The following is a 10,234-nucleotide window of genomic DNA, read 5'->3' as shown; positions in this document are numbered from 1 at the left end:
CCGGGGGTGTGTGGGGGGCAGGCTTGCAGGGTATACCCTTTGGTTGGTTTATGATGCATGGAGGGGATTGTAACCATGGCAATGAGATGATATATGATAGAATGAATGTAAAACTAATGTTTTCCCATGTAAACTATCTCATAATTCACAATAAAACATTTAAAAAAAGAAAAAGACATCTGTGTAAGGATATTATAGCTCTAGTTCATTCAAGTCCATTTTAAGAGAAAAAGTACAGGCTAAGCATGAAGATAAATTATTTTTTATTAATTTACTGAGCAAAGTGTTAATAAAAGGCAAGTTCTAAATTTCATAAAAGAGAGATTACGGAAAGACCTCCAATTATGTTTAAGAGGTAAAAAAAACACACAACCACTTCATATCAGTACCTAAAATATACTCTAAGTCTTTTAAAGAATGGAAAATTGATACAAAAAGGAACTTATAGCATACTAAAATTAGATTTTTTTTTTAATCACGTGGTCTGTTCTTACTGAGAAAATTACTATTTACCTTTCCATATTAATAGGTGGAGCATGCACTTTGGTGGCTTCAGAGGTACGCCTGCCCATATTGGAGGACATGATAGTTTCACCTTCAGATTTCAATTTGTCCACAAAGTTATCGACTTCTTTTCCTTTGGCTCCAAGTTTCAAAGCCTTGCTGGGGCCTGAAGGCCTAAATAGAATACAAAATAAGAAAATATACCCATACATGATTAAGAAAATAAAAGCAAACACTGATTAATGGCCCCCTATCTCCCTGTACAGGGTTGCTATGGGTCAGAACCGACTCGAAGGCACCTAACAACAACAACAAGATCTATTAAGTAAGAAGCTCTAGTAGCGTAGCGGTTATGAATTGGGCTGCTAATCTCACGGGCAGCAGTTCGAAACTTACCAGCTGTTCTGTGGGAGAAAGATGAGGCTTTCTGCTCCCGTAAAGATTTATAGCCTCAGAAACCCTGTACAGGGTCGCTATGAGTTGGAAATGACTCCATGGCACATAAGAACAACAACATCTATAAAGTGCTACCTAAAGCTATTCATTTAGAAGAATGTGAAGACCTCAAGGAAAAATCTCAACTAAGCAGTTAATGACCAAATAAAATAAAATAAAGCTGATCAAATTAAAAGCTTACAGTCATGATTAACAGCTAAGGTTTGAGCACCCAAAGACCAAGGGTATACTTTTATAAATATACAATCTGATGAAAATGTTGTACCTTCCATCCAGATAAATGTACCTATGCACAAACAAATTATGCATAGAATTTCAAGTAGTTCACAGACTTCCCCCTGAAATCCATTTACAATTAACAACACTAAAGTTCATGTTTCAGAAACAAAATAAATATCCCTTCCCTCCCCAAATAAGCTAATTCTCACATGAAATTAAGAGGTCTTGGCATAATTTAAAAAATAAAAACAACCACCTCTTTTACTCAAAGAGAAAAAAGGGAAAAGCAATGACATTCAGATTACTCCTTATCTCCATATTATGTAGCCAAATTAATTTCATGTTTCATTTCATCAAATCACTCATTATTTACTGCTTATCTAGAAATCAGGTATTACTCCAAACACACACACAGACACAGACACAGACACACACACGCCTTCATCTGATATTCCAGGGTGGCTCATAGTTCTGTGGTTTAATACCTGGCTGGTGCAGGAGCCACTTTTGGCTTCTCATTTTCAATGATGGTCTCTGTGATCATGGCAGCTGTACTGCCTCCAGATACTGCAGAACTTCCAAACCCCCCAAACCCTGGTGCTTTTTTGCCCTGTCTTTCAGCATCTCTTCGGGCCTGTTGTAATTCCTTTGCTTTACGCCTCATCTCAGCCTTGGCTTCACGTTCCTGAGTCTACAGAAAGAGACATGCATGCACACAGCTTTTAGTCTCTATTAGCAAGTGAAAACAGGAAATTCAGATAAGTAAAGCCTACTAGAAAGACACATAAACTGGCAGTCCCCAAGAAAACCCTATTTACCTCTCTGACTGCTCTGAACACCTTCTCCTCATGAGAATCCATTTCTGTGAAGGTTCTGATCTGTGCCAGGTTAACATTCTCCCGGTATCCCAGGGCGACAATTTCATCAAAAGCAAAAATCAAATCAAAGCAGTGCTCAGATATTTCATTCTCCTCTAAGGCTCGGCAATATTCAGGAATCTAATCACAGACAGAAACAGAAAAGAAAGTTTCAGAATTTATCAGTAGTGAAGTTTCCAAGAGTTAGCTATTAAAATATCACAAATTCACTAAACCTGAATCCCCTTCTTAATTCTTTTTTATTTTAAGCAAGTTAATTCTTATTGACATATAGTCATGTTTGTCAGTCTCTTATCAGTAAGCCCTAGACCCTTTGATCTAAAAATACTATGAAACAGAAATCAGAGGAATGACGTCTGATGAAAGTAACTGCTTGAGAAGTGGAAAATGAAAGGACAGTTTCCATAATCTCTTTAGGGATACTTGAGTCCTGGAGTGGCGCTGCACTAGACCACAATGCTAATTTGAACAAGTTTGGCAGTTCAGACCCACCAGTTGGCCCTCGGAAACCCTATACAGGGTTGCTCTGAGTCGGAACTGATTCGACAGCACTTAACTAGAAGACAGCCTAGGAGGAGTTCTGGTGTGGCGCTGCAGGATAAGCGCAGGACAAGGTCAGTTTGAACCACAAGGTTTAAGCTCACTAACTGCTCCTTGGAAACCCTATGCTGGGTCACCATATGAGTCATAACTGACTCGACGTCACTTCCTAATAGCCTAGGAGGACACCCAATAGCTGCTTGCTAGATGAATGGAATAGCTGCAGTAATAAGCTGCTGGGGATAGGAGTAAACATGCAAACTGATAAACGTCAGCTAATAGTGGCGAGAGGAGTTTCAGACAAAAAATTAAAAACAAAAACAGAAGACCATGTTACAGAAAGCCTCTTACCACTCTTGAGAAGAGCCTTAGTGTCTCCAGATCTTCTAGTATGTTGCTGTTTTTGGTAGTGATGAGAACCATGTACAGTTTCTCCATAGGCTGGTAGACATATCTTACACTCTCTGTTTCAACAAATGTATGCTGTTTTCCAGTGTTCATGAGCTTTGGAAAAGCTGCTAACAAACCTTCAATCCGAGTTCGAGTCATCTCTACAAACTGCCGCGAAACAATAGCCTTTCCTGCTTTCGTGCAGACGGCTGCTGCCAACAGCACCTGCCATGAACATAATAAGTACATGTAAGTACTAATACATTATTTTTTCATATGTTTTCCCAACATATTCTGGGGAAAAGATATATTATAATGACAAACTCAGTTATTTAGTGAGGCAGCTATTATTAGAACACCCACTCTCAAATTCTACTTCATTATTCTTTTAGTTATTTTAATAAAAGTTGAGAAAAATAAAACTTGTATTATTCCTACTTTCAATACTCTAAAGAAAAACCCTTTTTCGAAAATAAGTTTTCCTAGAAACTAAAGATACAAAATTTTTTTCCCCAAGTCTGCATATCATTAAGAGTTCCTGGGTGGTGCAAATGGTTAAGTGTTTGACTACTAGTCAAAAGGTTAGCAGTTCAAATCCAACCCGGAGCCAGCACTCAACGCAATCTGGTTCTGAAAGGTCACAGACTTGAAAATCCTACTCTGCACTCATGCATATGAAAGTGATGAGTTGTAAACCTTCATTCAATTCACAATAAAAAGTTCAAAAAGAATGTATGCTTTGAGCAGTGGACTCTTTAAGATCTACCTATTTGCTGTTGTTGTTGTTAAGTACCATGGAGTCGGTTCTGACTCACAGTGACCCTGCACAGGCTTTCTGAGGCTGTAAATCTTTATGGGAGCAGAAAGCCTCATCTTTTTCCTGCGGAACAGCTGGCAGTTTTGAACTGCTGACCTTGAGGTTAGCAGCCCAATTTGTAACCACTATGCTACCAAAACGCCTTATATGGAATCTACCTATATGGAATCAAATTAACAACAGTGAAAGATCAGGTAGAAACCTTAAGGGGTCAGAGTTCATGAGGGAGGAATAACTCAGAAAAAGAAGGTAAGAATAATAACTGTACAACTTGAAGAATGTACTCAATGTCACTGAATTGTACATGCAGAAACTTGAATTGGTTTTCTTGTGTATATTATCAACAAAAAAATACAGCTGCTTACACAATATACTTCTAATGTAAGGGTAAGTCAAAAAGTGTTGCTACTAGGATTCCAGTTCATATATACGCAAGGGTTTATCCCAAATATGTATCTGCGATCAGTGGATGGCTGTAAACTCAGAGAACACTTAAAAGAAATGCAATTTGAGTCCCTCAAGGTACCAAAAGTGCCGTTTTGTCATGGTGAAAATCAAAAAGTGCAGAATTCCTCAAGGGGGGTTACAGTTATGGAAACAATGCCTTCAGAAATATATAGATCTGGATGGAGGGTAAGTTCAGAAACACTAGCTTCACATTTTGACATTTTTGCTTAATAAAGGTTTCTATTATTTTGTAGCAATACTTTGTGACTTACCTTTATATATCATCTCTACAGTTACAGAAGAACACAAAATCAATTTCTTTATCCATCAGAATAGGTAGTAAGGGTGTTTGGGAGACAATTACCAACATTATTTATTTCCTAAGAAAGAAGTGAAGTAAAAACAATCTATACTAGAAAATTGATTAGTTTTTCTGCCCCCTCTACTGAACAGTTTTATAATTGATTTGTTTCCAATGAATATGGAATTTTTACATGTAAAATTTCAAGAGATTTCCCAAATCTAATAACTATATGTTTAGATAGAAACATATTTAAGGAAGGAGCAAAATTATGCTTATGTTTCTAAATAGACTTAGATTCTACCTCAATTCATTTAAACTTACCTTCATCATTCCAAATTAAAGTTACTTTTATATTGCATATAATTAAAAACTTAAATAACTGGGAAGGACTATGCTATTGTGATGTACTATGGTCCAACAGGATTAGATTGATTGCTGGTACCGTAAATATGGCACAAGCACCCTTGGGGGCTTGTTGTTAGGTACTACTGAACGGCTCCAACTCATAAGGACTCTACGCACAACAGAAACATCACCCAGTCTCACTATTGTTCCTATGTTTGAGCCCACTGTTGCATCATCCACTGGGTCTGTCAATCCATCTCTTTAAAGGTCTTCCTTTTTCATTGACCCTCTAATTTACCAAGCACAATGTCCTCTTCCAGGGACTAGTCCCTCCTAACATGGGACTAGTGAATAAATGAACTAGTTAGTTTTGCCATCCCGCTAAACTTAAAATGAGCCATCCCAGAGGCAGAAATGGGGATATCTCACTATCATCAAGAAAGAGAGCCAGGAGTGAAGATCCTCTGGGCCTGAAATCTCTGTGCAATCCAAGAGAGAACTAGGACCAAGAGTTGTCAAGAATCAGCAGCATGTAAGTGGTGGCAGAGAGGCAGCAGAGCCAGGAGACTAGTGCAAGGCACAGCTGTGGACTTCCTGGCCCACAAATTCAAGAAACAAAGTTGAGTGCCTTTAGGTAGGAGGCTTGCTGGAAGAGTGGGTTGCTTCTGGGCACAAAATCTGTAGAACTAAAAGACTTTTATAACACTTGCCCAAAAAGGGCCCAAAGAGAGCCACAATGGCAAGAGAGGCCGAAGACCAGAGGGCTGCCTAAGGAAATGGCTCAGAAGAGGCTGTTATCCTGAATTGTAACCTAATTCCCCAATAAACTCTAAACTCTGTCATCTGAAAGTTCTGTGTGGCCAGTGCCATGATCAAATCTAGCAGAGAAGTAGACAGCAGTGAGAAGGGCAGTTGGTGTCAATATTGGTAAGAAAAAAAAAGGTTGAGGACGGAGGCATTTTTGACCTTGGTCTCAAAGGAATCAGCCTTAGGCTGATGTTAATGGCAAGTCTTCTCTTTCCTGCTCAGAATGGCCCCAAACCACTTTTACAACATAAGGTAGAATTTTTGCCCCTAAATTATCCCTCAGAAAAGAGTTGTTTCACATAAAAATTTGTACATGAAAGTTCATAGCACCATTATTCGTAATAGACAAAGAATAGAAACAATCTAAATGTTCATCAACCGTTAATGGATAAGCAATACATAGCATATACATGCAATGGAATATTGTTGCACGATAAAAAGAAACAAAGTGCTGACACATGCTAAAACATGGATGAAGCCTGAAAACAGTATGCTAAGTTAAAGAAGGCTACACATCTTACATGATCCAGAGGCAAATCCATAGTAACAGAAAGCAGATTAGTAGTCATTAAGTTATGGTGAGAACAATGGGGAGTAGCTAATAATGGGTATTGGGGTTCTTTTTGGGTGATGAAAATGTTCTGGAATTAGATAGTAGTGATTGTTGTACAACTTTGTGAGTATACTTAAATTTACTGAATTGTATATTTTAAAAGACGATATACATTATAAGGAGCGTAGTGGTTGCGAATCGGGCTGTGAGCCGCAAGGTCAGCAGTTTGAAACTACCAGCGGTTCCGCGGGAGAAAGATGAGGCATTCTGCTCCCGTAAAGATTTACAGCCTCGGAAACCCTGTGTAGGGTCACTATGAGTCGGAACCGACTCCACGGCACATAACAACAACAATATACATTATGGTACCACAACTCGTCTGTCAATTTGTTGTACTATAGTGGCTTCCGCGTCACTGTGATGCTGGAAGCTATGCCACCACCGGTATTTTGAATTCCAGCAGGGTAGCCCATGGAGGACAGGTTTTAGCTGAGCTTCCAAACTAAGGCAGACTATGAAGAACGAGAGGTGGGCAATTTCCAAATGTTTAGCTAATAAAAACCTTCTGAATAGCAGTGGAACAATGTTAGCACCAGAATACTGAATATACAAACATGATGAATAGCATCAAAATATTGTCAGATACAGTCAGAAGATGAGGTCCTCAGATTGGAAGGCACTCAAAATACTACTGATGAAGAGCTTCCTCATCAAAGTAGAGTTGCCCATAATGATGTAAATGCAGTAAAGCTTTCAGAACCTTCACTTACTGGTGGAGCACAACTCAAAATGAGGAAAAATAGCTGCAAACATCCATTAATAATAGGAAAATGGGCAAGGAATTATAGCCCTTAAAGCAGTAATTCTCAAACAGCTATCAGAAAATCACTTTAATACAGTGAGAAATACTACTAATAAATGGGAGCATCTTGTAATGGGAGTCCTAGTGTGGCACTGTAGGATAAGCACTCAGCTACTAACTGCAAGGTCAGCAGTTCAAACCCACCAGCCACTCCTTAGAAACCCTATACAGGGTCACTATGAATAGGTACTGACTCATGAGATGGCACTTTGTTGTTGTTATGTGCTGTGGAGTCGGTTCCGACTCGCGACCCTGGACAGGGTTTCCGAGGCTATAAATCTTTACGGGAGCAGAAAGTCTCATCTTTCTCCCGTGGAACAGCTGGTAGTTTCGAATTGCTGACCCTGAGGGTGGCAGCCCAATTCGTTACTACTACACTACCAGAGCTCCTTTGAGATGGCACTTAGCAACAACAATATTGCAGAGTGGCTGGTGGGTTCAAACTGTCAACCTTTCAGTTAACAGCAGAGAGCTTAACCACTGTTAAGAACAGATTCCAAAGACTCCGCAATCACAAGACCCACACAGCTGCAAGTTTCTATTCACTGTACTAGTTATTAACATCACTGGAATGTCTCATTACCTCTAAATAAGATATATTTAAATTACTTGAAACAATAAAGCATCTCTTCACATTTATTTACCAGTGTTTAACAATTTAAATACTGTACACAATAATAAGTTAATATGATTTTTCCTACATAATTTGATCTGAAGTATGATTCTTTACGGACTTCTGGTGTAGCATCAACATTGGGCTGCGAGCCACATCATCAACAGTTCAAATTCACCAGCTACTCCTCGGAAACGCTATACATGGTCACTATGAGTAGGAACTAACTCTCCAACACTCAACAACAACATGAGTCTTTATGAGAGCAAAGTGGCTCTGTAGAATAAGCACTGAACTGTGAACCTCAAGGTTGCCAGCTGGAGGTCACTAACTGCTTTGCTGGAGAAATAAAAGGCTTTCTGTTGCCACAAAGACATAAGCCAGGGAAACCCATAGGTTTTCCTTGATGGCACTTTACAAGAATGATTCCTTCCTTATAAAGTTTTTTTCCCCCATTGTTGGAAACATTTTCAGACCTATAGAAGCTTTTAAGAGACCTTGTTTTTTTATGTTGTTTTTATTGTTAAGTTGGTTTATGTTTCATATGTTTTAGTTGGTTCCGATTCATAGTAACTCTGTATAGTTCCCAAGGAACAGCTGATAGGTTTAAACCATAGACCCTGTAAGGTTAGCAGTCAACTGCTTATCCTACAGCACCTCACCAGGACTCTGACTGTTGCAGCATCTGCCACTTATTAAATGATCTTGGACAAGGCACTCAATTACTTCTTAAAATTTCCCTCAAAAGATTATCTATTGCCATCAAGCTGATTCTGATTTACAACAACCCTACATAGGGTTTCTAGGACTGTAAATATAGAAGCCAGTCTCATTTTTCTCCGGTGGAGCAGCTGGTGAGTTTCAACAGTCTACCTTGAAGAGTCCTGGTGTGGCACTGTGGGCTAATGTGCTGGAGACTGCAAAGTCATTTGAATCGCAAGGTTGGTGGTTCAAGCTCACCAGCTGCTCCTTAGAAACCCTATACAGGGTTGCTATGGGTCAGAACCGACTTGACAGAACTTAACAACAACAACACCTTGAAGTTAGCAGCTCAATGCCTAACTCAAAGGACCACCAGTTAGTTTATACGAAATTGAGAAAGTACACTTGCATTTTATTCTAAACATTAGAAAACTTTACAGCAAGAAAATGCACAATTACTCCATTTCAGGCCAATTGCTACAGTTATAACTTTATTACCATCATTTTTACATGAATATTAAGCTGCTAGAAGGCAAATTTAAGGAGCTCTGGTAGCACAGGGGTTACAAATCAGGCTGCTAACCTCAGTCAGCAGTTCGAGACTACCAGCTGTTCTGCAGGAAAAAGATGAGGCAAACCCTACACGGGGTCGCTATGAGTAGGAACCAATTCCACAGCACATAACCACCACCACCAGAAGGCAAATTTATGTGTTATGGTGGCACGGTGGTTAAGTGTGATCAAGTGGATTTAGACATAGGGAACCCATGTGACAGAGCAGAACAGCCCCTTAGGATTATCCTGGATCTGTATTTTTTTAAGTGAGCAGACAGATGACCAGGTCTTTCTCCTGAAACCACTGGCAGCTTCCAACTGCCTACCCTTTGATTAGCAGCTGTGCACATAACCACTCACTTCATCACAAGGGCTTCTGTAAATTAGCTATACTGTAGATTAGCTATAAAGGATCCAAATCTAGCTTTCTAATAACTAAAAAAGTTCTTGGACCTGAATTTTCTATTATTATTTATATTTAATGTGACAATCACAGTGAAGGAGCTCTGGTAGTGTAGTGGTTACAAGTCAAGCTGCCAACCAGTGAACTCTGGTAGTGCAGTGGTTAAGAACTGGACTGCTAATCTCAAGGTCAGCAGTTCGAAACTACCAGCAGTTCTGCAGGAGATAGATGAGGCTTTCTGCTCCTGTACAGAAACTCTGCATGGGGGTCGCTATGGGTTAGAATCAACTCAATGGCACTTAACAACAACAACCACAGTAAGGAAGGGAGACCTGGCGTGGCACTGTGGGTTAATGTGTCAGACTGCAAATCCATGTGAACTGCAAGGTTGGCAGTTCAAGCTCATCAGCTTCTCCTCACAGGGTCGCTACAGGTCAGAATGACTCGACGGCACTTAACAACCACCACAGTAAGTTTTACTGTGATTGCCATTAGGTGTTACCGAGTCTGTTCCGACTCATAGCAACTCTGTATAGGGTTTCTGAGGAGCAACTGGCGAGCTTGAACCTCTGACCTTATGGTTCAAACCGACTTTGCGGTCCACCACAGTGCCACACCAGGACTCCATCTGCTAATAGACACTAAATTTACTTACAAATAAGAAAACAACAGATACGCAAAGATTTTACAGATGGCTTGCTACCATTAAAAACTTAATACCAAGAGGAAACAAGTCCTTACAGCAAGAATCATCCCCACCCCCTCCACACACAGAGTAGACAGGGATGGGCAACTTGGACATTGGCTACCCAAAATGGGAGGTGGGGGGCTACAAAGGC

General features: G+C 39.8%; 1 protein-coding gene across 2 annotated transcripts in view; it reads right to left on the bottom strand.

The window, feature by feature from the left end:
* ARCN1 (archain 1) overlaps positions 1-10,234 on the bottom strand; it is a 37,326-nt gene that overhangs the window by 23,135 nt on the left and 3,957 nt on the right. Inside the window, exons 2-5 of one of the 2 annotated variants that reach the window (XM_006833886.1) lie at positions 2,949-3,212; positions 1,998-2,177; positions 1,665-1,870; positions 514-678 (exon numbers count right to left, since the gene is read on the bottom strand). In XM_006833886.1, coding sequence (XP_006833949.1) covers positions 514-678; positions 1,665-1,870; positions 1,998-2,177; positions 2,949-3,212 — 815 coding nt within the window. The remainder of the gene's footprint in view (positions 1-513; positions 679-1,664; positions 1,871-1,997; positions 2,178-2,948; positions 3,213-10,234) is intronic. The other variant, XM_006833887.1, reaches the window with a different exon arrangement.

The sequence above is a fragment of the Chrysochloris asiatica genome, unplaced genomic scaffold (assembly GCF_000296735.1).
Source record: "Chrysochloris asiatica unplaced genomic scaffold, ChrAsi1.0 scaffold00008, whole genome shotgun sequence".
Lineage (NCBI taxonomy): Eukaryota > Metazoa > Chordata > Mammalia > Afrosoricida > Chrysochloridae > Chrysochloris > Chrysochloris asiatica.
Note: the sequence above shows the minus strand (reverse complement) of the source record. Positions and strands in the feature narration are given on the sequence as shown.